The 27,883-nt window shown below is 40.5% G+C and overlaps 1 protein-coding gene across 1 annotated transcript in view; it reads right to left on the reverse strand.

The window, feature by feature from the left end:
• COG2 (component of oligomeric golgi complex 2) overlaps nucleotides 1-27,561 on the reverse strand; it is a 29,970-nt gene extending 2,409 nt beyond the window's left edge. Inside the window, exons 1-17 of the mRNA XM_083732342.1 lie at nucleotides 27,346-27,561; nucleotides 25,614-25,775; nucleotides 24,449-24,514; nucleotides 22,666-22,746; nucleotides 21,388-21,491; nucleotides 20,075-20,183; nucleotides 16,596-16,775; nucleotides 16,007-16,131; nucleotides 10,950-11,076; nucleotides 10,308-10,447; nucleotides 8,281-8,342; nucleotides 7,030-7,181; nucleotides 6,525-6,722; nucleotides 4,903-4,975; nucleotides 3,201-3,343; nucleotides 2,248-2,387; nucleotides 796-976 (exon numbers count right to left, since the gene is read on the reverse strand). Coding sequence (XP_083588468.1) covers nucleotides 796-976; nucleotides 2,248-2,387; nucleotides 3,201-3,343; nucleotides 4,903-4,975; nucleotides 6,525-6,722; nucleotides 7,030-7,181; nucleotides 8,281-8,342; nucleotides 10,308-10,447; nucleotides 10,950-11,076; nucleotides 16,007-16,131; nucleotides 16,596-16,775; nucleotides 20,075-20,183; nucleotides 21,388-21,491; nucleotides 22,666-22,746; nucleotides 24,449-24,514; nucleotides 25,614-25,775; nucleotides 27,346-27,417 — 2,115 coding nt within the window. The 5' untranslated portion in view covers nucleotides 27,418-27,561. The remainder of the gene's footprint in view (nucleotides 1-795; nucleotides 977-2,247; nucleotides 2,388-3,200; nucleotides 3,344-4,902; nucleotides 4,976-6,524; nucleotides 6,723-7,029; nucleotides 7,182-8,280; nucleotides 8,343-10,307; nucleotides 10,448-10,949; nucleotides 11,077-16,006; nucleotides 16,132-16,595; nucleotides 16,776-20,074; nucleotides 20,184-21,387; nucleotides 21,492-22,665; nucleotides 22,747-24,448; nucleotides 24,515-25,613; nucleotides 25,776-27,345) is intronic.
• Nucleotides 27,562-27,883: the final 322 nt, after the last annotated feature.

Consider the following 27,883-nt stretch of genomic DNA (forward strand, 5'->3'; position numbering starts at 1 on the left):
GATGAAGTGCACAACTTGAATACTTGCTAACGGATCTCAGTTTTGCTGCCTGGGGTGCAGCGTAATACAAAATAGCTACTCCCACCAAAAGAGCAGTAAAGAGACGGGAACACAATGGTTCAAATATGGAAATCTATTCCATTTTGATTGTTCACAGAATGCCTTCAGCTGACACCTGAAGGCCAACACTAAAGGTGAAAGATGTACCTCTAAGAGGAGACCATTTGAGGGACAGGGGTCTGCAAAGGAGAAAGCCCTTCCACTTATTTCCCGCCCGAAATTTTAGTCCTACCCACGTGAGTGCCAATTATAAAGACTGAGTTTGCTAACAGTGGAGGAGGCCCTCTTGCAGTTATTTGGGTCATGCGCCAAGACAACGAAACACCGTTGCACAGCCTGAAATAAATGCTTACTTCCCTTTCAAAGGAATGAAATATCTGCTTCCAGTTATTTCTGATCCATCTGTATTTACTCAGGCTTTCATTGTATGGTGACTTTTATCCTCAGCAACAATACCTGAATAAGTGTTTCAATGAACTGTTGGTATTTTTCTCTTGGTATTGTGCTTTTATTGTTATTCTGCTGATGATTTTAAGATGAATTATATATCACCCTAAACCGCTCCCCTCTCATTTTATTTCACTTTTAATTTGTATACCACCTTCCTATGTTGCTATACACAAGGCGGTTTTCAGTGGTTTACAAGCTTTGGAAGGAGGCAGATTTATATACCCCAGATAAAGATATTGTTATCCCGCAAAAACACACATACATTTGTGTCTGCATCCAACTTACCTGAATTCCAAAGTGCTCCACATCCAAGGCCAGCTGCAGGCGGATTTTGTTATCATCACTCATGCCTCCATTTGGAGCAGTGCTATTTGCCATCACGGTTTTTCTTGCCTGCTTCAGCCTTTTCAAACTCTCTTCCATTTTCTTTACAGAATTCAGAATATCTGATATTGTCTCAAAGTACCTGAATAAAGAGATTCATTAATGCATTAGACTGTGAGCCCCTTACGGACAGAGTGATTAGCATTCAGAAAAACAACTCTAATCTGCTTTGAGCCCACAGGGCACAGCCAGATGGAAACAAACAAAATGTGTGTTTGTCGCTCTCACTAAACTCAACAGGACTTAAAAGTTTGGCTGGAACATCTCATAGCTGTTAATACTTAGATTCTCCCTTTACCTTACCAGTAAGTTGTGTATACGATATCAGACCCCCAAAAACGACTATTATAAGTGCATATTTAGCATCCGGGACCAAAAATGCCATGTGGGACATGGGTAGCAGTTTCTGCAGGGCCAACTCCAAGTTTCTATAGGCTCTGGGCAATATAAAGGCAGTGGGCTCTGCAACACCCAGTCACATGCTGTTGCCAGTCCTGCTGCTGCATTCCATCACTGCAGAGATGGGCTGTGTAGAAGGAGAAGGGAAGCAGCAGCAACAGGGAAAGTGGAGACTGATACAGGCCAGAAGACCAGGGTAGCATCAGTGTGGCTGGCCTAAACTATGGAGGAAAAGGGTCAAGGAAGGAGGAGTGGCTTGCTTGCCCACGTGCACTGCTGGAATTAGTGCAGGAATTGGTACAGGCCTCATGAATGGAGGAAGGGAAATGCATTCCATCACTGCAGAAGGCTTGGCTGATGCAGCAGGGGCTGCATGATGGCAACAATAGGAGTTAGGCAATCAAGAATGTCCAGTGGGTTCATTGTCTGTAAATGCCTTTGCATACAAAACAGTAAGATTCTAAAAACAAAACAACAACTCCACACCAAAGTTTCCTGGGAACTACTGTTAACTGAAGACAACCTGGATTGTTTGAAGAGAAGAAGAAGAGTTTGGATTTGATATCCCACCTTTTACTCCCCTTCAGGAGTCTCAAAGCGGCTAACATTCTCCTTTCCCTTCCTCCCCCACAACAAACACTCTGTGAGGTGAGTGGGGCTGAGAGACTTCAGAGAAGTGTGACTGGCCCATGGTCACCCAGCAGCTGCATGTGGAGGAGCGGGGAAGTGAACCTGGCTCACCAGATTACGAGTCCACTGCTCTTAACCACTACACCACTGCTGGCTTCTACTACGAAGGGAGGAGCAAAGGGGTTATGTGCGCAGCCAAAGTGCTCACTCACATCTTATTTTATCTAGCCCAATATGCGCTTGTCTTAACCCACAGTGGCTTGAGAAAAGTTGAGTTTTCAATGCTGAAATACCCTTGTGAAGTTGCAGTAAATTTTCACTTACTTTTGTGTGCTTTTGCCAAGGGCTCCTTCAAGCCACTGCTCAATTACAGCTGGTTTTAGTGTATCTTTGTAGTCGTTCTTCAGTTGGTGGAAAGGTTTAAGAGCAGTGTCAACATACGGCAATGCTTTGGTTGGCACCTCCTGGTTAATGTTACACAAATTGGCAAGAAAACGAGTAAAAAGCTCGTTATTTTAGAGTTCAAAACAAGCAAAGCTCAACATGCTCATACATAAGCAGGACATGAGAATTCAATACTAGGTAGTTAATCAAATGGTTTTTTAATACATATACATATCACCTAAACCTCAATTAGGTTCCTTTTTGAGCCTACACATTTGACTTTTTCAGGAAAAAAATGTATTTTCATTGGATTCCCATCATACCAGACATAAACATGCACAGAAAGTGTTGGGGTAAGAAACTGCTTGCCTGATAGTGTTGAAGTGTGTTAAGTAGTAGTTTGTCTGAATTAAATGAATATGACAAAAAGCAATGGACCTGTTATCAAAGGTCCTGGGGGAAAATGGGAAACTAGAGATCTCAAAGTTTGTGTAAAGAGCAGGTCTGTTCCCATCACATATAAAGTGGGGGAAGGTTTTGGTTTGAGGAGGTCTGCTGATGCCAGTCTGCAGTAATGCTATACACTAGGATTCAAACATACAGTACTCCTACTACCTTGGCTTAGGTGGGCATGGCAGGCTCAATTGAGATCCATAAAGTGTAAATTAAACTAGGAGAAGTTGAAAACTGCATATAACACAGATCATCATTAATCAGCATAACACTGTGCTCTTCCATCTCATATAGCTAATTGATGATATCTCAGGTAAGAAATTATATGCCAAAGCTACTGTGCTTCATGGGGTTGGGGGCTATCAGCTGCAGGTAAGTGGTCAAAACATTCTATGCTGCTGACACAAGCCTTTATTGTTTAAATATGAAGGATGTGTTACCTTATTGGTTCTTCTATATAGCCTTGGAATCTCAACAGCACTTTTCAGGCAACTGAAGCAAGAATCACTTAACTCCTGAATAAGCTTACTGTTCAAGGTTGGCCAGCAACCCAGTAGAGAGTCCTTTGAGTCTTCCAGGGCTCCTGTTAAGAAAAAAACAAACTGTGGTAAAATCTGAGCTCCCCTGAGATGAACACACACTTTTGGAGTATTTCTTAAAACGTGTATACTGCCCTTCATTAGAAATTCCAGGGCTATTGCAACAGTCTTTTTCAACTCCCTTATCCGCCCGCCCCCCCCTCCGCAAAATGTAATCAAATAAAGAAGACAGATACTATTTATTATGCTGCGTTACACTGACAATTCATAGCACGGTCTTCCACGAGGTTTGGATGGGCGTGAAATGACTGGTTGTCTGCCACACCCAAAGCCCTGCTAGCTTGCTCCAGCCAGAACAAGAGGCATGGAGGGATTGCCCCTCTTCCTTCCTGTGCGGATCTTCTTTTTCTTTATCATCCTCCACCACCGCCATTGAACAAAGCGCCTGGAATCTAACAAATCCAAGGCTGTCTCCTCCTCCCCTGCCCCACAACTGGAGCAGCCTTTCAAGGGGTCTAACATTAAGTAACAAAAAACTAGCAGTAACTCAATGTTCACAGGGCTATCCACAGACATATCAAGGGCCTCCACAGTGGACGTCCCACTCTGCCAGGCTCTTTTCCGCTGGTAGATAAGACACCACTGGTTCTTCCTATCCCCCTCTAGTAAGCGAATCTGTGCTTGAGGATCTTTCTGCCCGGATGCATTAATATTCCAATATATCTCATTCATACACATACAAAAGGCTTGGGGGCAGTTGCTAAAACACTGCCTGATTAAAGTTAGGCCATCAAGCAAGTCCTGTGGGTTCATGACTATTCTATGTTCCTTCTTCATATGCAAACATCTTCTCCTTTCCCTTTCATTTGTAAAGCTAATCAATAATAATAATAATAATAATAATAATAATTTTATTTGTACCCCACCCACCTGGGCAACTCCCAAAAGAACACTAAAAACAGAATAAAACTTCAAGCATTAAAAACTTCCCTAAACAGGTCTGCCTTCAGATGTCTTTTAAAAGTAAGATAGTTGCTTATTTCCTTGACGTCTGGTGGGAGGGTGTTCCACAGGGCAGAAGCCACTACCAAGAAGGCCCTCTGCCTGGTTCCCTGTAACCTCACTTCTTGCAGTGAGGGAACCACCAGAAGTAAAATATGTATTATACTTGCACTGGCATTTTTGCTACCACAGTTAGATCTAAATCACAGTTGCAATCACAGTAAAAAGTAAATTTGCAAACTGCGGCAGTGAAAAATATCAGCGCAGCTGTAATGCCACTTGATAGCTTACTCCAAAAATGACGGCAAAGAAGATTTGTGAACAAGCAAGAAGAAGGAGAGAGAGGACCAAGCAAGCCACAGGCAATTTCCTAACCATAGCCTGCCAAATAAGGGTAGGGTGTCACATGTATAAAATACTGAGCAATTTAGAAATTTCCTCAAATTATGGTGAATCTTCTTGAATCAAAAATAGTCTCTCTCATTAAACAATTTATCTCCATTAGGCATTTGCCGATATACTTCCCAGCAGAGTATGTTCATTATATCATATCATGAATATGTAACAAAAAATATAAGCAGATACCTGAACTCACATTTACCTGAGATGCAGGCTACGTTCTTGAAACCAGTGGTTTCAAGTTTTGGTTTGATAATTTCCAACAATTCAGGAAACTGAAAGAAAAGTAATATTCAAACAATTACAGCTACGTTTGAATATGTTTTCTCGATATATTCAAATTCCCCATGCACAGAAGTGTTTCTTGTGTGCAACTACAGAATATAAATTTTACTCCAATATCACAAAACATAACATTTTGAAAATCAGCTATGCAAATGTCAAACGCAACAGCAAGAGATTCTGAATTCAATGCAGCACACTATGAAACCCTCAAGGCAAAACATCTAGAATTCATGAAACAGTTTTATTCAAAATAGCAGATTTGCTCCTTGAAGCATTTAATTAATCTTGAGCAGAAAAAGTGATCAAAAAGTCACACTCAAACAGACTTCTCAGCATCCCAGTGAGCTACAAGGCTTGTGTTGCAAAATGAGAGCTTGACAGTTAAATCTTGCAGAGGGCTGAGAGGCTAATCAATGAAAATTTACACTGCAAAAACAAGCACATGGCTCACATCCCAAAGATACACAAAACCACAGAGCTGCTTTCTATAGAGAGTTGTGAAAAACTGAAGCAGCAGCAGCCATGAATGTTACAAATTGATGGCAAGTTAGGCTGCAGGAGATGAAATAATTCTCTTTATGACATAATGTAATGCATTATATCTTCCCTGCAGAGAGACATACTTAAAAGTAAACAGATAAACCTTGATATATCTAAACTCCATGGAACCAAAGGCACAAAGATTAAGGAATATTTTCTGCATCTGCAACCATTATTCATACAACTGTCACAGAGATAGTATCAGCACCCTTTATGTGAGCATCCATTCTAATGCTTAAGGTTCTGGAAATTATAGCTATTACTGAACTGAAGCCTGCCATTTAAATATTTCAAAAGTTCGGTGTCAGGGTGGGGTTAATGGCAAGACGACAAAAGTGGACTTTGTGAACCCTTACGGTGCCTAAGAGACAGAAATTATATGTGTGTGTGTAAGCAACAACCATTAGCTCAAATTGAGGATACAGTAACCATAAGTACACTCAACTTAATTAAACGCATTAGTTAATATAAGCCCTCCAGATGTCCAAATAAGTATCAACACAAGATTGACACTTTTAAAAATATGTTCAAATGCAGCTAGGGCAGTGAGGTCCTTAGACCACTGCATAATACAGTTGTACCTTGGACCTCAAATGCCTTGTGACTTGAACGTTTTGGCTCCCGAACGCTACAAACTCAGAAGCGAGTGTTCCAGTCTGCAAACGTTTTTTGGAAGCCGAATGTCTGACGCAGCTTCCGATTGAGTGCAGGAAGCTCCTGCAAGCCAATCAGAAGCCGCACCTTGGTTTTCGAACGTTTCCAGAAGTCGAATGGATTCCGTTCGAGAACCAAGGTATGACTGTAGATGGCGGATGTTTATCCTTCTAGGCTTGAAGTATAATTTCCTTTTCCTGATTTTTCTTTTTTCCTTCTTTGTTAAATTTGCTAAAAAAAAATTGACAAAAATAAGCATTAAGAAAAAAGTTCAGTATCAGCCAGGCTCAGAGAACCTTAGGCCTGATTTGATACTTGACATGCAAACCAATGAAGCATACCAACCCATTCCTGAAGCTTATCCAGATCTGAAGCAACAAGCACCAGCTGAGTGGTGGATATGGAAGCTAAAGGCTGAGACTCTGGACAAGAGTCATTTCCTTGGTCTTCAACAGGGCTTGGGTTCAGTGGGCTCTCCTTGCTACTGCTTGCCAATGATTTTTTATCCTTTGTACTTTCGTTAGAGATGGGCCTGAGTAAAAGCTGCGATACGAAAAATGAAAATGGCAAAGAGGTTATTGCAGACATACTATACACCATACAATACACATCTCAGCACAATGTCCATTCATAAAGTAAGTTCCACTGATTTCAATGGGAATTGCTCCCTAGCAAGTGTACAGAAGACTGTAGCCTCAGGTTATCAACATATTGTCCTAATTTGATAAAGCTACAGTGAAACAGCATTTTGGCTTGTCATACAGGGTTTAGACAACCTCCTAAAAATAACAACTATAAGAGTTGAAAGGAGAATCATAGAACTTTGAGAGAAGCCTGTAGTTTTCCTCACCTCACTAATAAAAAACGAATAGCGTGCTACAATCTGCAGTGAAAGCTTCCAAAGGCGATGTGTGAGCAATGGCAGAAATATCTGATCCGACCAACACTTCTGCAGACTTGCACATGCAACATGTGTTGCCAAGAGGCTGTACGAACTTTGAGCTGAAAAGAAAACACAGGAATAGTTAAATTATCAGTCACAATCCAGATCTGTAGCCCCCTTGCAATTTTCAAAATTATCCCAATTAGACCAGCTATATTATGAATGTTTATGAATACATTTTTGCTTTTATTCTCTTATTTCCAATCCTGTACCCATACCTGCCCCATAACTTCTGTACAGCACCAATGTTTGGGGGATCACTGACACATCTTGTGGAAAGACAGATAAGCCAAAGTGACAATAAATAATCCCGAGTCAAATATTTAGCTAACTTAAGGCCCCCCCCCCAACCCCTCACTTAATTCTGAGGAAAAGCAACTAACAGCCACCCAAGATTAATTAAATAATAATAATAATAATAATAATAATAATAATAATAATAATTTTATTATTTGTATTCTACCCATCTGACTGGGTCACATCTGACTGGGAGGCACTCTGGGTGGCTCCCAACAGATATTAAAAACATGATAGCTGGAGGTCAGAGGTAGACACATCTTATGGATTCTGGGTAGCAAAGCCATAGTTGCGGAGGAAAGGGAAAGGCAGGCTGCTACTGTTTCCTTAATAATCTATTAGCTTTTTAAAGGAGGGTTACCTCTCATTACAGAACTATGGATGGAGATACAAAAGCAAAATAATGCTATGCTGTGATGGTGCACATTTTATTTCAGTGCTACACAGAGGTTGTAGAACTACCTGTTTGTCAACCGTCCCTCCAGTCATACACCATTAAATGACACAACATTTAGGGCTGTAAGCGAAAGAACTTTTGTCTTCTTTCCAGTGCAATTCATTCTTCATTCCTAGCCACTATGTCTAGCCATCACTGCTACCCAACTTTTAGGCAGTGCAGCAGACAAGATTTCTGCCATAGTTGATGTCATTGGCTAAAAGCAGAAATCATTCTTGATAATTATTTCCTTGAGTTCCCCCTTAGACACTATACTATTTTTCTTAAAGCATAGCTGAAGTTCCCATCAGTATAACCATGACAGATATAATTGTGAAGGGCTTTATGGTAGTGAAAAATGATTATTTGTCATTCATTCTCAAATCCTCATTGCACATGCTAATTACAGTGAAGATGTAATTTACCTGGAGCTTCTTCTAAGTCATCAGAAAAGGCTGTTTCTAAGGCCCCCGCTATTTCTCTGAACCTAAAAAATAATAATAAAATCCTAATTAAAATTGATATTTGGCAGCTTAGTGCTGCACGCTGTAGTCCAATTCCCCCAAATATATTTCAAACCCGAATACCATAAGAATCTCTATAACACAACAGCTATAACTGCTCCCATGTAATAGAAGAATGACAGCAGGAAAAGGAGAGGCAGTATCAGAATGAGTGTTAGGTATGGAGTAGAAACAGAAGAGAGTTCGAAGAGTCTGAGAGACAGAGCAGTTAGTTAATGTTGTCGTCTCTACAGAGACTGCCCCATCTTCTGCAAGGCCAATATACATTCATTCAATTCAACCCTTGGTTGTGCACTGTAGTTTCCTATGTTAGTTCTTGCTGTTATGATGAGTAAGAAAGCGGGTAAATTTCAGGAATAAAGGCCACCCCCAAATGGATAGGGCTGGTAGAGAAATGCTGGACCTTGAGAGGCCCCGAGAGGTTTCCCCAGCCTCTAGTTATCACCACTATTTTAGCATCTCTTTAAAGCAAAAACTTGTGAGTTTTGCAAGCTGGGACCAAATTTAAAGTTGCACTACCTTTTCTCAACCTGTGGGTCCCCAGACGTTGTTGAACTACAACTCCCATCACCCCTAGCTAGCAAGACCAGAGCTTTTTAATGATGGGAGTTGTAGTCCAACAACATCTGGGGACCCACAGGTTGAGAACCGCTGCGGCTAGAGGGAAGTTAATTTTAATTAATTTTTATAATGAAATATTTTTAGAATGTGTGATTATTTGACTGTTTGATTATTTGATTGTTGTTAGCCACCCTGAGCCCGGCTTCGGCTGGGGAGGGCGGGATATAAATATTTTTATTATTATTATTATTATTATTATTATTATTATTATTATTAAGTGCAGATTGGTTAAGAAGCTTAAAGGGAAAAGTTTTACATTGAAAGAGGGAGGGGGAAGGGGAGCAGGGATGTGCCTTAGTTCTTAAGAGTTGCTTCTGATGACCTCTGGCTGGCTAGGCCTTATGACCGTGGCACCGATGGCTGCCTTTTATTTGCTAATGGACACTGCCACAAGGTTCTGCAAACAGTTCTAGGGGATGGAAATCAATAGTTCTTTCTGATACCCTGAACATTTTTGGTTTTTTAAAAAGAAAAGTACTATCACAACCAAGTTTTCAGAAATATAAACAGAAGCAGCTTGTAAGCTTATCTGTGTTTCAAAAGAACATGTGGCAATTGCTATCAGTCTATCTGGAGGAACGCCACAGAGTGCAAAGGGTCCAGGGAACACCACAGCCAAGTCAAATGTTTCAGTCCAATTAAGCAGAAAGGTTGGTTACCTTACTCTGGGTTTGCTGCTAACATTTAATTATTTATTCAATAAACAAGTCTAATTCTTTTAGGTACAGCTTTGTTTCACTTCACTTCACTTTTAAATCAAGCTGTTACAATAAAAAAAAACCTTAGTTTATTAACCACATGAGTTTTAGTCAATCAACTGAATTTGCATATGAGTAAAAACAGTAATTCTGAAATATGAAGCATAATTTGTAGATGATGGATTCCTGTTGTAGGTTACATTATCTTCTATTTGAAAACGTATGACATCACAAAAAGGTAAAATCAGACGGAATGTAATTGTTAAATTTCCAAACACCTAATAGGAGAAACTGTTCCTGTTCAATCCACATTCTACCTCATAGTAGGAAAGCTGACAGAATAGAGAGCTGCAAACCACAGATAATGTGTAAGATTTGAAAAACTGTTCTATTTCAGTACTTGTTGCACAAAAAATGGAGATATATTTGGATGCTGTTCTGACAAACAGCATGTTATGAGACCAAAGGACATTTATTCTACTTTTCAACATTTTTGCCTTTGTAGGTTTCAGCAGACAGCAAGGGACTTGTGTCTTTCAAAACATGAAAAATATTTTTATCTAAATGAAGTAATTTCATGTCCCCTAAAAATAAAACTCAAATACCAACCTTATTTGGAAATAAACAGGCAAATTCCATTTATCATTAAAGCTGTGGTAGGAAGGATGTGACCGTAGTCTTTTAACGCTGGCTTGTGAGCCACACTGCCGTTCAAATTTTCTCACAAAATCCATGCTTATAGTGTATTTCTGAAGAAGGAATATTTAAGGTATATCTTTAACATATACATATTGAAATAACATAGTGCTATTTATCAAGCTCTCTGAAATCCAGAATACCAGATATATAATTAGCAACAGAACTGGAAAACTAACTAATTTTTATTCGATATATTTTGTTTTGTTGCAGCTCCCTGAGGGTATCTTTTGATGAGCATGATAAGCAGAGATAACACAACTTCCAATTAATCAGAATTGAGATTTTTAGTCAATTGAGCAGGTTAAAAGGCCTAGTACTGGCACATCAAATGATGCTTGCTTGTATCAAATGATACTTCATGTTGACATTCTTTACATCAATATTATTGTTAATCTCTGTATAGAAAATTCAATACATGGCACTGCTCTTAGTTGTTGAATTTGAGCATTCTGTATTTCAAAAATCATTTTCTAGTTTTCATATTAAACTAAAGGCCCACATTCCTTGGTTCATTGTGTTAAAGAGAAGGTTTATATGCATATTTTAAATTACCTCATGAAATGCATCTGGGTTCCCAGGATTAAACAGTGATGGCAGCTTAACTTCTAAACCACGAACTATTTCTGGCCACACAGAATTTACCAAAAAATCATATCCAGGAACAACATTTCCCTTTTCGCTGCAAAATTAAATAAACATTTTTCTTAGAAATACTTAAAATATAAGCATTATCAATAATTATACAAAAATGTACATTAGTAGGTTTGTAGCAAATCATTTGGATATTTCTACTAGCTTAATGTCAACATATTCTTGGTTTCTTATCATTTTAACATCTTGTATTTGTGATACTGCAATCAAATCCAAATTAATTAACAGATACTTCTATGAAACATATAAATCTGCTTATACAAATCTGTGGGGATATACTCAGTCTGGGAAAACTTTATAGATATAACAAGTTCTGCTCAGCACAGAGTTGGTATTCTGGGTAGAGGGCATTTAGGAAGAAAATTTATAGCACAGCAGCAGCTAGTTCATATTTAATGCAAATACAAGAGAATGTGTTAGTCAGTGACTTGCTCCCAATAACTCAAGCAGTCAGCAGGAGAGCTAGCCAATAGTGCCCATGAACCTGCACAACCGGTAGGTGAATATCGCTACCCAGAATTGAGTTTAAGGGTGCTTCCAAATGGGCATATCCTATCCAGTTGTTGCTCTTCTGCTACAAGCTACACATGAAACTGCAGCCAACTTTCCACATCACTCAGAACATGTTGTACTGCATGCTTGTAACATCTCTCCATTATGTTTATTATTATTATTATTATTATTATTATTATTATTATTATTATTATTATTATTTATACCCCGCCCATCTGGCTGGGTTTCCCCAGCTACTCTGGGCGGCTTCCAACAGGAGATTAGAAATTTATTAAAACATCAGTCATTAAAAAACTTCCCTAAACAGATCTCCAGATTTCCACTCTTCCCTAAACAGATGTCCAGATCGGCACTCTCGAGGACTTAATTCATTTCTGACTCTATAGCACAAAGATGTTGTTCAAATGGGTGTGTGGTTGATTCAGGGTAGGATCTTGCGATAAAGAGGGCAGGCAAAGATAAGGAGAATCATTCTTTTCTCCCAAGTCTCTTGAACAAAGCTAAACATGAGGTGCTGGGCATTAAAGGTTAGGGAAATGGGTTCTGCAAATATCAAAACCACACCTCTTTCAAAAGGCGGGTGAGTCTTTCTAAAGCTGTCAATAGTTGTGGCACTTCCGGGTCGGCGCCATCGCCGAATGGCGGACTCCCTCCGAGCTCCGGAGGGAGCCTGCTTGGCAGGGGCTGGGTCCTACCGCACCGGCGATGCGGGGACCCTTAAAAACCACGGCCAGAGGAGGCCGTGGACATGGAGACTCGGCTGGCACCGTTAGCGCCCTCCCGACTCGTGAAGGAGCCTTTTTAAAGGCTACGGATCGGGTGCCGGGGAGAAGCGTGGTGCTTTGAGTTCTCTGCTATCCCTGCCGAGCGCAGCCGCATGCCATCCGGCGGAGAGCGCTGACTTCTTCTATTGAAAATTTGGATCTAAAGAAGAACCCGTGAGTAATTGGAATATGGACTAAAAAAAAAAAGGGATAAATTTTTAAAATTTGGAGCGAACGGGGGAGGCGGAAAAAAGGAAGTCAGCCCACCCCTAAATTGTAGAAGAGCCAAAACAAAGGACTGGACAACTAAGATCGAGTGTAACCTTATTTCGCCGAATTAGCAACTTCGCGAGGGAAAATTATAAGATTGAGCTGGAGGAGAAAAGTGGAATTGTTTTAAAAAAGCAACCCCCCCCCCCCGGAATCCCTGGAGCGATTCGTGAAACTGCCTGGAGAAGAGCAATGGAGGTTTTGACAGTTGTCAAAGAGCTGTCAAAAAGGAAGATTAAAATAGAGACTTTGTTATGAGGACTTTGCCGGTTACATTTGTTATAAATTGAACATAAACTGTTTCAAATATGGACTAACAAGCTACTTGGATTGGTGGATGTGATTCTGGAAGGGAACTTTGCTACTGTAATCCATCTAGAGGAGCTGAGGGATATTGCATGTGTTTTTGACAGGAAACTTGAACAGTTAAATGGAACTTTTAATCTCCTGGGAAACTGCAGGAATGGAACATTATTTTGTCTACAGAGGTCTATACACTACAGGAAACAATGGAACTATTTGTTGGAAAATGAAAGGAACATGATGCAATGCTTTGCTCCTGAATAACAAGCCTCTGCAGAGACACTAGAAACTTTTGGAAAAAGAACATTTCTGTGGGAGAACAGAGAAACAAAAAGGAGGAGAATGATTGACAAGAACAAGGAAACAACAAGAACTGGACAGAACTGGGAGAGGGAACATTTGGGATATCCAGGTTTGACAAGCTTATGGAAACAAAATTGGAGTTTTTACTCCTGGATATAAAAACCTGGATAGAAGAAATGGGCCCCTTTTTTGATAGACTCCTTCTATGATTGGACACTCGTAATTAAAGACTGGCAAAGAACCTGAAGGACATAGTGTAATGTGGGAACTCCAGGAAGATATTAGAAGTAGAGGGATAGGTGAAACGCAAAGGGGAAAGAGGGGAGGGAAAGTTGGAATCCAAAGGTTGTAAAATCATTACTCATATTTATTTTATTTTCATTTGTACTATGTTTGAAAGGGGGGAACTCGTGGAAGGGAATAGATCGATCTTAGGGGATGGGAATTTGGATAAATTGGGTTACTGATGATGAGTGTAATTTGGGGATAAGAACTTGTTGAATTTAATTGCTTATTTGGAAGATTTGGAACACAAGAGGGGGTAGGGAGGGGAAGTCCTGGTTATTGGCAAAAAGTTTATAAATTGGATTTAATTTGTTTTAATTTGTTTTAATTTGGAAAACCTTAATAAAAATTATTATAAAAAAAAAATAAAGCTGTCAATAGTTGTGAGGCTTGTGCTACGCGTTCGTAGTTTTTGAAGTTGTATTTTCTGAGGCATAAGAATACATGGAAGCATCATGGAAGAAACATACTAAGAAGTCCATGATGTAACAACTTTGTGTGGAGTAGCAATATCAGTGTAAATACCTCATTTGAAAGAAAACTTAAGCTCAGGACAAGGAACTGGGTATGCAGAAAGCCCTATTGTGCACTTGATAATTACACTATTGGACAAATGCATGTATCAGTGAGGAAAACACTAAAAGGCAACAAACATGGCTTACTTCCTCAACAGCTACTGATAGATAGTTAAGTACATCCTGAGCCTGTGCATAGACGTGATATGGGCTGGACACATTCGGTGTTCATCCATATAGTGGGCCATGTATGTGTCTGATTTTAATATCAAAAGGTCATGTGTTTCAAAGGAACTGAACCCTCCCTGTGGTCTGTTGACCGCTGCAGTTTTAGTTTAGTCCAGCTCATTCTGGAGCTTGACTATGTGAAAAGAGGTAAGGAGGTAACATTGAAAATGAAGCAGGACTCAGTTTCCCTCAAGAACACATAATAATATAGACATGAATGGGAAACACACTTGAACATTATTGTGGCTGCCCCAGGGAGAAAGAATAAACTTTGTTTTCTTCTTCCCTGAGTTCCAATTTCTAAATGTAACCAGCATCACATACAGATTAGGATTTATACCCCATTTGATAGTTCGGAAACTTGGGAGGCAGAGTGAGGGAATTAAATGTTTTATAGTTCTCGTCCATCACAAACAAAATATTAATGATTTTCTCTTATGAAAGGAGATTAAACCTATTCAGGGATTAAGTGAATTGAAATGTTAGCAAAATGTTAAGTCATAGGAAGAGCACCACAATGCCTGGATAATTAGGAAAGTATTTCTGCAGTCTCGAGAGCTAAATCCTAAGCACCAATAATTGCAGGCTACTGTGTTAACTGGAACAAAATAAATGGATTCAATTTAGGTGGCCTGAATTTAATTGCAATATGAATTAGGCACTTATTTAAGGAGATAGCAATCCGAAATAATAGGCAAAGTGCTCAGTCATGTAGTTCCACTAGTCAGATTTACAATCTCTTTTTCTTTTTTAATTTTATATAGACAAATTAGCAAACTACATTTTCCAACAATTAGCTGTTACATGCTGTAACACAATGACCCATTATATGAGATAGCACCAACCTAGTACACACACATTCCAGAACTTAGACCAACAGTAGAGTTACTACAGTAGATACACAACACCCTATGTCTTGATGGAGTATTGCCCTGAATCTACTGACTGTAACCCTAATTCTGCATCACAGTCAAGCTCATAGACTTTACACTCCAGCCCACAGCTTCCTGTTGCCTGTGATTCTTCTTGCTGAATGGTGGACATCAATTCTGTAAAGGCTTGAGTTATAACAGTTTTCTAGTTCCCCAAACCACTACAAACATCAAATCCAAACAAAATACATGCAGGTGATTTGAAATTAGCTGTTGAAATCATGTCTAGCACATATTTGGAAACACCTGAATATACCAGATGTGCTAGCCTGGATTAAGAAATTAAAGGTCCTGGCAATGAAAAGAAAAATATTTCATTAATGAAGTGACAATAAAATCAGACACTTTCAGAATGAGTTGAGGTTATTCTATTGAACACCCCCCCCCCCCCCGACCACAGAAAGGAATGTGGTTCTGATAACGGTTTACTGAGTATGAAAAGAATATTTAGGCTTTTAATCTTTTTTCTTTGTGGAAAACAGTTGCATTTTCAATAATATTCTTGGCAGGTTACAGCATCTCTATTCTCTACTGTAAGATATTGATTTTCTGCAGATGAGGATCAAGAATTCTGCTTGCATCATTTAAAATCAGACTAAATCAAACTCAAGAGTAGCCCCACTGAAACTGATGCACCTTAGTTACAACTAACTCAAGTCCACTGACTTCAGAAGGTCTACTTGTTTTGCGACTGGGATCCGTTCCGGAGCCCCGGCTGCTAGCCAACCGAAGTGGACGCTAGATGAGGTGGACGTTCGCAGAGGTATTATTGTATTGTCCATAGTTATAAGTGAAACCGAAACAACAATTGCTCATGCCATTTAACAAAGAAAGATTTGTGTTACCTTGAAATACCTCCCCCTGTTACTTCACGCAAGAGCCGGCAATGGAGAGGAACAAACTCCAGCAATTTGTTGTACATGGTCTGGAGGCCATTAGGACGAGATTGAACAAACTGCTCCACAATCACCTGTTAAAAACATTTAGTATCAAATTAAAGATGCCAGACAAGAATTCCAGTGCAAAAAAGATTAAAATATCTTCCATCTACAGCCCAAAGTCAATAATTACTGCATTATCATAGCAATGCTCAAAATGCTGTTTAATAGGAGATATAAAACAGTTAAATTAGCTTTCAGTTCCTACATGCAACAGCCTCCTGATGTTGTAACACACTGACACCATATTTTTTTTAGCACCTGAACATATTCAAGGTCTAGTGGCAAATACGATTTATTAAATTTGTAGATCTTAGGGCAGTTCACAACATAAAAATGCAAGATAAAAATACAAATGTTCAAATAACCTGCTTTCTGCTCTAACTTTCTTTCTGCTGAGTTCTTTTTCATAAGTCAGGAAGAGCCCCAGAAGTACTAGACATATATACAAAACACAATGTATTCTCCTGAGTCAGTTGCCTCCAGCTTCACTTACCTCATCTACATATGGTTTCACAAGCACTTCACCAACTAATGCTTCAGCATCCCGTGTTTTGTCTATTGTTGCATAGGTTCTCAAGCAATGACGGATTATGTCAATGTTGGAAGTTTGAAGACCTTCCAAAAGCAGCCCTTCCAGGGACTGCTGCAGCATTGCTGTTATCCCAACTATTCGCTATGATTTTCAAAAAAAGAATGAAAAGAATTGTTATTGCTGTGCCAGAAAAATTAGAAATATCCACTAGTTTTATTTAGTCATTTAAGAACTGCATTATAGCTTCAAAAACCACCAATCACCAATATACTGTATTTTTCCAAGACGGTGCTTTTTGCTAAAAAAAAAAAACACAGGCAAAAATTGGGAGTCATCTTATACACAGATAATGAATGCAGAAGGGGGACGTGCGATTAATGGCAGCAGCAAGCACGAGATTGGCAGCGGCGATTGGGCGGGTGATTGGTGGCTGCAGCAAGGCCTGCTGCAGATTGGCTGTGGCAATTGGGCAGGCGATTGGCGGCTGTGGCGAGACGGGCAGGCGATTGGTGGCTGCAGCAAGTAGGTGGGTGGGCTGTTGGTGATGGGGAGCGGGCAGACAATTGGTGGCTGTGGCGGGGTGTGCGATTGGCAGTGGCAGGCAGGCAGGTGAACGATTGGTGGCAGTGACCTCCCCTACCCCCCAAAAAAAGCTAAACAACTTAATTTCTTAATTTTGGGTAAAAAAAAATAGGGGTTGTCTTATACATGGGGGAGCCTTATACACGAAAAAATACAGTAGGTTAAAATTCTAATCTGAAGTTTACCAGAAATCCAACCCTTAATGATTTTTATAGATTATTATTGAATGGCTGTTTAAAATTAAATTGTTTTAAACAACATGCTTGAATATTTGGGAATAATAACATTGGTTGAGGTATAATTTGAGTTAATATTACATTTATTATGTGCGTTTGCTACTAACGGTAGGAAAACTACTGCTCCTACAAAGTTGTAATTATTGAAGAGTGCTGATCATTGTACTCACAACAAAACTGACATACTGTATTTGTTAGAGTTCTGGATGGTAAACACTGCTGAGCAGGTGGGTTAAAAGTATAAAAATATAAAACAATTTGTTGAAAGGATGACATGTTCTTTTTTTTTTTTTGCATGCTCTTTTTTTTTTTATAATAATTTTTATTAAGGTTTTCCAAATTAGAACAAATCAAAGCAAATTAGATCCAATCTATTGCCAATAACTAGGACTTCCCCTCCCTACCCCCTCTTGTGTTCCAAATCTTCCAAATAAGCAATTAAATTCAACAAATTCTTATCCCCAAATTACACTCTTCGTCAATAACCCAATTTATCCAAATTCTCGTCCCCTAAGATCGATCTATACCCTTCCACGGGTTTCCCCCTTTCGAACATAGTACAGATGAAAATAAGATAAATGTAAATAATAATTTTACAGCCTTTGGATTCCAATTTTCCCTCCCCTCTTTCCCCTTTGCGTTTCACCTATCCCTCCACTTCTAATATCTTCCTGGAGTTCCCACATTACACTATATCCCTCCGGTTCTTTGCCAGTCTTTAATTACGGATGTCCAATCGTAGAAGGAGTCTATCAAATAAGGGCCCATTTCTTCTATCCAGGTTTTTATATCCAGGAGTAAAAACTCCAATTTTGTATCCATAAGCTTGTCAAACCTGAATATCCCAAATGTTCCCCCAGTTCTGTCCAGTTCTTGTTGTTTCCTTGTTCTTATCAATCATTCTCCTCCTTTTTATTTCTCTGTTCTCCCACAGAAATGTTCTTTTTCCAAAAGTTTCTAGTGTCTCTGCAGAGGTTTGTTATTCTTGAAGCAAAGCATTACATCATGTTCCTTTCATTTTCCAACAAATAGTTCCATTGTTTCCTGTAGTGTGTAGACCTCTGTAGACAAAATAGTGTTCCATTCCTGCAGTTTCCCAGGAGATTGAAAGTTCCATTCAACTGTTCACATTTCCTGTGAAAAACACATGCAATGTCCCTCGGCTCCTCTAGGTGGATTGCAGTAACAAAGTTCCCTTCCAGAATCACATCCACCAGACCAAGTAGCTTGTTGACCGATATTTAAAACAGTTTGTATTCAATTTGTAACAAATATAACCGGCAAAGTCCTCATAACAAAGTCTCTATTTTAATCTTCCTTTTTGACAGCTCTTTGACAGCTGTCAAAACCTCCATCACTTTTCTCCAGGCAGTTTCACGAATCGCTCCAGGGATTCCGGGGGGGTTGCTTTTTTTTAAAACAATTCCACTTTTCTCCTCCAGCTCAATCTTATAATTTTCCCTCATGAAGTTGCTGATTCGGCAAGATAAGGTTACACTCGATCTTAGTTGTCCAGTCCTTTGTTTTGGCTCTTCTACAATTTAGGGGTAGGCTGACTTCCTTTTTTCCACCTCCCCCGTTCGCTCCGAATTTTAAAAATTTATCCCCTTTTTTTTTAGTCCATATTCCAATTACTCACGGGTTCTTCTTTAGAGCCGAATTTTCAATAGAAGAAGTCAGCGCTCTCCGCCGGATGGCATGCGGCTGCGCTCGGCAGGGATAGCAGAGAACTCAAAGCACCACGCTTCTCCCCAGCACCCGATCCGTAGCCTTTAAAAAGGCTCCTTCACGAGTCGGGAGGGCGCTAACGGTGCCAGCCGAGTCTCCATGTCCACGGCCTCAATCTGGCCGTGGTTTTTAAGGGTCCCCGCATCGCCGGTGCGGTAGGACCCAGCCCCTGCCAAGCCGGCTCCCTCCGGAGCTCGGAGGGAGCCCGCCATTCGGCGATGGCGCCGACCCGGAAGTCAGGATGACATGTTCTTTACATACTGGAGCAGTAAATATCAGAACAATGTACTGCTATACATACAGTTTTAATTGATAGGCATGATTTGCTTATTTTTATAAATATATTTTTAAAGCTTTAGAAGAAGAAGAAGAAGAGTTTGGATTTGATATCCCGCTTTATCACTACCCTAGAGAGTCTCAAAGCAGCTAACATTCTCCTTTCCCTTCCTTCCCCACAACAAACACTCTGTGAGGTGAGTGGGGCTGAGAGACTTCAGAGAAGTATGACTAGCCCAAGGTCATCCAGGAGCTGCATGTGGAGGAGCGGAGACGCGAACCCGGTTCCCCAGATTACGAGTCTATCGCTCTTAACCACTACACCACACTGGCTCTCTTTAACTGAGATAATTGGTGATTCAGCTGCCAGAAGGCAAACAGAAACGCAAGCATTTCAGTCTCCAACAAACAAGATTTTAGGGACTTTAAAGAGAAGAGAACACATTGGCTGACTAACTGTTTGGGAACAGATACAATTTTTGCATTCTTCTTGTTCATCACAACTACAGTCCAAGATAAATGCATGAACTTTCATAATGATAGCACCACTGAAAGTCCACAATATTATTATGATTTAATTGTGACAACTTTTTTTGTAAAACAAGGCAACATACTTACTGGTTTCAGCTTGTCTAGGAGTGGCATTCCTTTGCTCTGTACTGCATGAAACTGTAACTGGTTGAATTCTGTGGCAATTCTTTCTAAAATCTGTCCGGTCAGAAGTGGACTTGCAAAGGAATTGGCACACATCAGGATACGATTTTGATAAAATAATGGCAGTAGATAATCATAATCCCTCTCCCCCCCCTTCACACAAACACACAGTCTCTTCCTATATATGTATGCGTGTATATATACGCAAGTTCATGTGATTTCCTCCCAGCTCCCAACAATCCCTTTGCATTTAGTGTGACCAAGAAGATCCCGCAACAGGGCTATGCAGTTAGGAACAGGCTTGACTCTTAATGGCGGAAGCTTTCAGAGGCCTCAGGGCAAGGGACAGGTAATTCTGTGTCCCTAATGCACCCCCTTCTTGTCTTATGCCTGGGCAAAACCTACCCAGTACCTCCAACACAATAGAGGCCACATGGGATAATGCAACATGTCTACTCAAACCAGCTTCAAAGCAACTGAAAAATGCCAGAACATAGGAAGCTGTGCCAGGCCCTGTCTCCTCTGTCAATTCCAAGGAGTGTCAGAATCCCAGGTGGATCTCCTATCTTCAAATACCAGCTAGTGAACCCTTGCAAAGCCTAGAGATATGCTAGGAGATTTGTGAAAACAGGCAAGACAAATGGGCATTTGCATTTTAAAAAGATGTACTAAATGCAAAGACCAAGAAGATTTCAGAGGCTATGAAAATGTCCCAGTGTTATGTCTTCATATGTGATATTTTTCTTATGGTGGTATCACAACACGTAAGTACAGTGCATGCTCTGTTCATCATACATGAAGAATGCATACATGACTGTTTCACTAAGCAAGGGATCAATCATAGGTTTCTATCACATATACAGGTCATGAAACAGGCACTGTGTCTTGCACAGGTTTGTGTGCACACACCTTCCATACATAGAAACAAGATTTAAGCAGGGAAAACATGACCATAGCTCCCTTTTGTTGCTGGCACAAGATAAACAACAACAACCATAGAGCCATAGGGAAAATCTACAACTAATTTACTCCAGAACAGCTCTATGAAAGTCAACAGACTGCTCCACAAAAGGGTACACAGGTGGCAGGACAGGTGCTCTGCTAACTGTAAAATAGCATTTGCTATTTTGGCATGTTATTATGACAGAAGCAATTGGTGTATCACGAACTAACTTCTTCAAATAGTTGCTTCCTCCCACTTTGGAGTTTCAAGATGCTGGTATATAGATTTCAAAGACAGACAGAACTAAGCAAAACGCAACTTGCTGATCCCATACCTGCTTCCTTCTAGTGATGACATTTCTTTAGAATTTTGGGAGTGCAGAATTTTCTCAATTTTCTCAACTGCTTTAATAACTTGAATAAGTCTCAGGACACACATCTGGTTGGTGAGGGGAGAGACAAAGAAAAAAAAAACTTCTCATGTTGAATCTGGGATATTTTCTTCTCAACAAATTTGCAGGTATTTTGGGGAAATGATTTGACTCAATAGGTAAGGAGCTGGAATTAATAAACCTATTACAATGTGATTTCTGAAGCACATCACTATGCCAAAGGGACCCCCACTTCTCCACTGCTGAGGTTAATAACTGTATGGAGCTCCCAGTTAAACCTGGTGCTTCTTTGCAGAAAGGGGGGGGGGGGAGGTGTGTTGTGTCAGAACTGGAACACACATTAAAGACAGAGCCTTCTGTTACTACATTTAAAAGAATGCATAAGAAAAAACAAGGAACCCAAACAACAAAAACTCCCTATGATGGCCTTTGTCCATGTTTACCGTCATTTAAATGCACGCTGTTCAGTGCAAGTGAGAAACAGTTTAAACAATGCAATCCTGCACATGGCTATTCAGAAATAAGTTCCACTGAGTTCAATGGGACTCACTCCCAGGTAGGTGAGTATAGGACTGCAGCTGGCAGAGCAATTCAAAAGAGGAAGGGAGAAAGAATCAAAGGCAAAGAAACTACGAAATCCAAAGCTCTGTCAGGCTCATGTAGAGAGGGTAAACTTGTTTTTCCTCCCTTGCCATTAGCTCTGAGGTCCTGTCCATCAGTTTCCCTCCCATAGGTTTCTGTGCTTCCTGCTCTTGGTCTTGTGCAGTTTTCTCCTTAGCTTGGTAATGTACTAGAGGCATGAGAGCACTTTAGATTCAAGGCCTCCTTCAATTCATCCTGCACACCTCTTTTTTCTCACTTGCATTTGAGCACTGACAGGGCAGGGAGGTTGTCCACAAAGGTTCTTACAGCCACAACAAGGTAGCCTCCAATGAAGGATCTCCCTTTCTACAGCCAAAGGGAAAAGTGTATTCTATCCTATAATTCCTAGAACATTCTTCAAGAGGACATAGGTCATGCTTTGAGAAAGTGTGTTAGAAAAAGTAAGGCTCTGATCTTCTACTAAGGCAAATCTGCGTCTACTAGTTCCTTTTCATTTTGCCATGTCAGAAGATTGCATGAAGTGCTCTCAAACTAATAATTAAATTTCCATATTGTGGTATATATGTTCATTTTGCCCTTTTGCCATAAAAATGCAATAAATGGATCTGCCTGTTGTACCTTTTTCGCCCTGATATCTTCTTGTTTAGACACACGTTCATCAATTGCTCGAATTCCTTCACTGACACATGACTTAAGACTCTGGAAATAAAAAACATATATACACACACTCCATATTTCCTCCCAATTAAAACAAGCAGTTCTGTGCACATATGAGTTAACATCTCTCACACAGATTAATCACATCTTTTGTGCCTTTCTAAAATGCATAAGCAAGTTATGAACAAGGCCAAAATATTTATTCAAAGCCAAATCTCAGGTGCTGGACACCTCCTATTATGTGCTCAGCTGGAGCTCCTTTTCCTGGAGAAATATCACTTATTCCAGCCTGTGCTATAGTGATTGCAAACCCATCTATCTTTTGCAACAAGATTTTCCTATGCTGAGCTACATTTGAAAAGAAAGGTGGACATGACAGGAGACTGCAGCGCTTGTTGGCCATAGGCAATTTCCAATTGAGCATGATCAGGGACACATTGCAATCCAACTGGCACCATCCCACTGTTGATATAACTTCTGTTTGTTTCTGATAATTCCTAAGGTCCCTTTCCAATATTATCTTAGCAGCATGGGAGCCAACGCTGTATTTTTCCAGTGCTACTTCAGTAAAATGGGATGTCTGAGGTAACAGGCAACGCAATGCTGTTCATCTTGGAAGCTTAGTCAATAGTGACGTAGTCTCCCATGTACCTGGGGCTTTCATCACTCCTATGTCAGAATAAGAAGGAAACATCCTTCCCTGATCTAAGGTAAAGTGTACCTTACAAGTTCTGGATGGCAGCTCCCCTACTGCTTTCTGTGTGGGAGCATCATTTCTGAAGAACATAACCCTTTACAAATTTCATTTTCAGAGCCTTATTAGATTTCAGTAGAGCCACTTATAATCATGAGTTTCCAGGCAGTGACAAGACAAAAGGAGTGTAGCTCCTGGTTCATTAGGTAGATTAGTAATGAAACGGTTATGGAGAGTGAGGAGTGGTGGTAAAAGAGCTCAGGGAAATTAAATATGAGGAAATTCAGCCCAAACAGAAGCAACACTTTATGTCTTGCTTTCAATTTAATCTAACTGCGGTCCTGTAGAAAAAGAAATGTCTCAGTATCTAGAAATTATTCTAGTTATCTTCTCAATCAAGTGGTTCAGAGACATTCCATCCCGTTTCTATTATTTCAGTTCATGAGGTCACCTAGCTAATCTTGCATGTGTTGCTGGTTATTAATATTATTTCCTATTTTAATGCCATCTGCATATTTAATCAACACAGCCCTACTTTCCTTTCCAACACACAATACATTTAACTTTTAGGGGGAAAAGAGGTGAATGAAATAATTTGTTTTTTAGAAACAAGTATTTGCTGTTCTGGGAGGGGGGGATTGTTTGGCTAAATATACTTTATGCATAGTAAAGGTAAAGGGACCCCTGACCGTTAAGCCCAATCGCGTACGACTCTGGAGTTGTGGCGCTCATCTCGCTTTACTGGCCAAGGGAGCGCAGACAGCTTCCGGGTCATGTTGCCAGCATGACTAAGCTGCTTCTGGTGAACCAGAGAAGTACATGGAAATGCCATTTACTTTATGCATAGGTTAACATAAATGTATGCCTGTGGTGTTCTTGTCTCTGTTCTTACCACACAGTTAGGGCTCCTAAAATGGTTTCTAAATGTTCAGACAAAATGCATTTTGCTGCTTCATGAAATCCCCTATGTCAGCCCCATACAGAATTTATTTGGTTTCTCAATATTTTCAAAATCAGACAAATGATATGAGAAGTTATTACAGAACATACCATAACTTCCTCTCGCAGTTGTCCTAAAGGCACTGAAAGCTGATTAAGGGCTTTGTCCATGCCAACCTAAATAAATTGTCCAAACATATTACATATTACGATTAATGAGCAGTTGAAACTGTGTATGTGAAGATATATATTTTGTAACAAATTACATTTCTATTGAAAACAAATGTAAAAAATGTTTACAATCAGTACTTCAGAAGACATCCCAACTAGCAAGTAATCCTGACTATTACATTTTCCTAATGGCTGGCTGTCATTGGTACAACAACAGAAATGGCACTTGTACATTGCTAACTTGCAATCTCTGGCAAGCTGGCTCCAATCCTGCACAGAATTACCTGTGAATGACTGCTGAAATCAAAACAACATAAACTGGACAAAAATGGAAGACTGTGTGTCCACATACTCTATATGTGCAGAGCATTCAATAGGTACCTTATCTTTAGCGCCGTTATCAGCACCCCATGTCAACTAAGAAGACAGAACAAGGATCTGGACCAAAGGGACCCATTTCAAATCTACACTCAGCCAGGAAACTCATTTAGTGGTATGGAACAAGTCATCCTAATGCACATTAGAAGACTTTTCAAGAATTACACATTCTATCTATTTTCAAAAGTATCAAATGCTATAAAAAACAAAATCTTATCTATCCATTCATACTCCTTGAAGGAAAAGTGGGATGCAAATATGATGTAAGAAAGAGCTTTTTATATATATATTTACCTCTGGACTATTTAACCTCTCTTTTCTAGCATGCAATTGCAATTGCACACACTTTTTCATATTACAGCTAAGAGATTTTAATTCAAAGGTGTTTTTTATTTACCAGTTGTCTTCCTTCTGTATATTGAAGTATCCTGTGACATCCTGCATACCCACCACAAACAGCCTATTCACATACCAAACCCTTGTCTAGAAGCTTCCAGTACCTCCTTAAAATGTAAGTCTCTCCAAATGTTGCTGGACTACAACTCCCATCATCACTGACCATTGGCACAGTGACTGGGGCTGACAGGAGATGCAATCCAACAATGTATGTAGAACCACAGGACCCTGCTTTTGGAAGTATGTTGAATATTAGCATCATCAAATATATATTATTAGTATACTTAAACGCTAAGATTAGTACATATAAAACATCCAGTTTGAAACTTACTAGATTGGTGGAAAGATTAACAAAGTCTGCATAATCCTTGTTTATGAGCTCTATCATGGCAGTTTTAAGAAGTTTGTAGTAGAGCTCAAGATCATCCCGAAGCTCTTCCAACTGAACACGTTTCCTGCACTCCGACACAAAGTGATCGACATCAAAATCCGGCTATATATAAAACAGATAAATAATAATAATCAGGATTTAAGAAATGGCTCATAACAGAAAATGCAATTCCTTGTAAAAGCAGTTTGTGTTTATCTAACTTCCAAGCATGCTTAAAGTGAAGGGATAAAAATGTGGCCCATGGACTAGGAAAATTTTTTGTTCTAAATGAAACACTAAAATATAAGATGTGTAAACACATTTTTATTGGTTTGTTAAAGTGCTTTCTGTCTGTAAAGCCTAACTAATTGGTACTATTCAAAGTAATATTAATAATGATAATAATAATAGTAGTAGTAGTAGTAGTAGTAGTAGTAGTAGTAGTAATTTATTACTTCTACCACCCATCTGACTGGATTGCCCCAGCCACTCTGGGCACCTTATAATAGAGTATAAAAGAACACATGATACACCAGACATTTAAAGCTTCGTGATACAACGCTGCCTTCAGATGTCTATGGAAGGTCATATAATTGTTTATCTCTTTGACATCTGATGGGAAGGCGATCCACAGGATGGGCACCACTACCGAAAAGGCCTTCTGCCTGGTTAATAATAATAATGGGTCTGACAGCATAAGACCATAAGAGCCCTCATGAATTAGACCAAAGGCCCATCTAGTCCAACATCCTGTTCACACTGTGCCCAACAAGATCCTTATGGGAAACCTAAACGTAGGACATGAGTGCAACAACAAAGAATGTTTTAAAGTTGTATAATTGCTTACATCCAGGAATCCCCTTTATTTTATTTTTTTAGATATTCTGAACAACAGTTTTTCAAGAAGACAGTTATGTGTCCAGAATTAGAATCACTGAATTGTAGAATTGGAAAGGACCTTGGATCATCCAACCCGAATTCCTGCAATGCAGGAATAGGCAGCTATTGAACCCATAATCTTATCAGCACCATGCTCTAACCAATGGAGCAGCAGATTCTGAAAGAGCCAGTCTCCGTGTATGATGGACAGTAGTAGTACTATGACAGGTGAAATACAAAGAGCTGTCTGGCAGGCCCCAACACAGGGATGCCTCACAGGATCAGAGGACCCAAATCCAACACGGGCGTGAGTTCTCCATAGGAAACGTCCTGGCTGGGGCACCTAGATTTTAAACGGGTTCAGACTGAAAAATGTGTGTGTGCAACATACACGAAACATAAAAAAACCTACACAAGAGGGTTCTGCATGCACAGGCAGCATGGACTTCCTTGTGGGAATTGAATAATGTGCGAACGGGGCCAGCAATAGGAAGTGTACATATTCATCTATTAAAAAGAGGTGCATATACCCCTATCTCCCCCAAATGGAGAAAAACAACCTATAAATCTCCTCTGACAACCCTACTAGGAGAAAAATGAGCTACTTGGAAGGGCTTTCCGGGGGCGGGGGCAGGACTAGAGCTTCCCTGGGGTGGCGCGGCCTGCGGGTCATTCCAGCCCAGCCAGGCTCTCCCACAGACACGCATCTCCCCCTACCGTCTCCCCACACCTGCCAAGTTGCCCCTCCTCTCTCTTCAGCCCCGGCTTCGGCCCAGCCAGGCGCCCTCCTGCCCAGGGGCCTCCGCCTCCTCACCTTCATAAACTCGTCCTTGTCGAAGCACAGGTTTTCGGGTCCCCGGGGTAGGTTCATATTCCACGTCTCCATGGCTAGCTGGGCTCCGCTCCCTCCCTCCCGGCGACCCGGGGCCGCCACGTCTCTTTCCCGGATCTCCGCTCGGCTTCGGCTTCGCAGTCGACACAAAATGTACGCGCGCGCGCCACACTTCCGCCAGCACCGCGGCGCCGAGACCGGGCACCGCCGGCCGCCTCCTGCGCTCGGGAGGGCGGCCTCCAGCGGCCTGCGGCCTCACTGCAGGCGCGCTCGAGGCCTCCGGGGCGGGGGGTCCCGTCTTCTCATTCTCGCCCTGGGAAGTGAATACCGGGAGGAAAAGGGCCCAGAATTTATTTTCCAGGCCCAAGATCGACGCCAGCCTATGTGGAAGGGGAGTCTTGGAAGAACATCGGGTCCGCATGGCTGCAGACTAGGGTGGGAAAACAGGCGGGGCAGGTGCTGCGCAGGGAGACTTTCCTGCCTCACAGTTTCCTTACGCGAAGCCGCTTGCTTTAGTATA

This window comes from Podarcis gaigeae (genome assembly GCF_964106915.1).
Source record: "Podarcis gaigeae genome assembly, chromosome: 3".
Lineage (NCBI taxonomy): Eukaryota > Metazoa > Chordata > Lepidosauria > Squamata > Lacertidae > Podarcis > Podarcis gaigeae.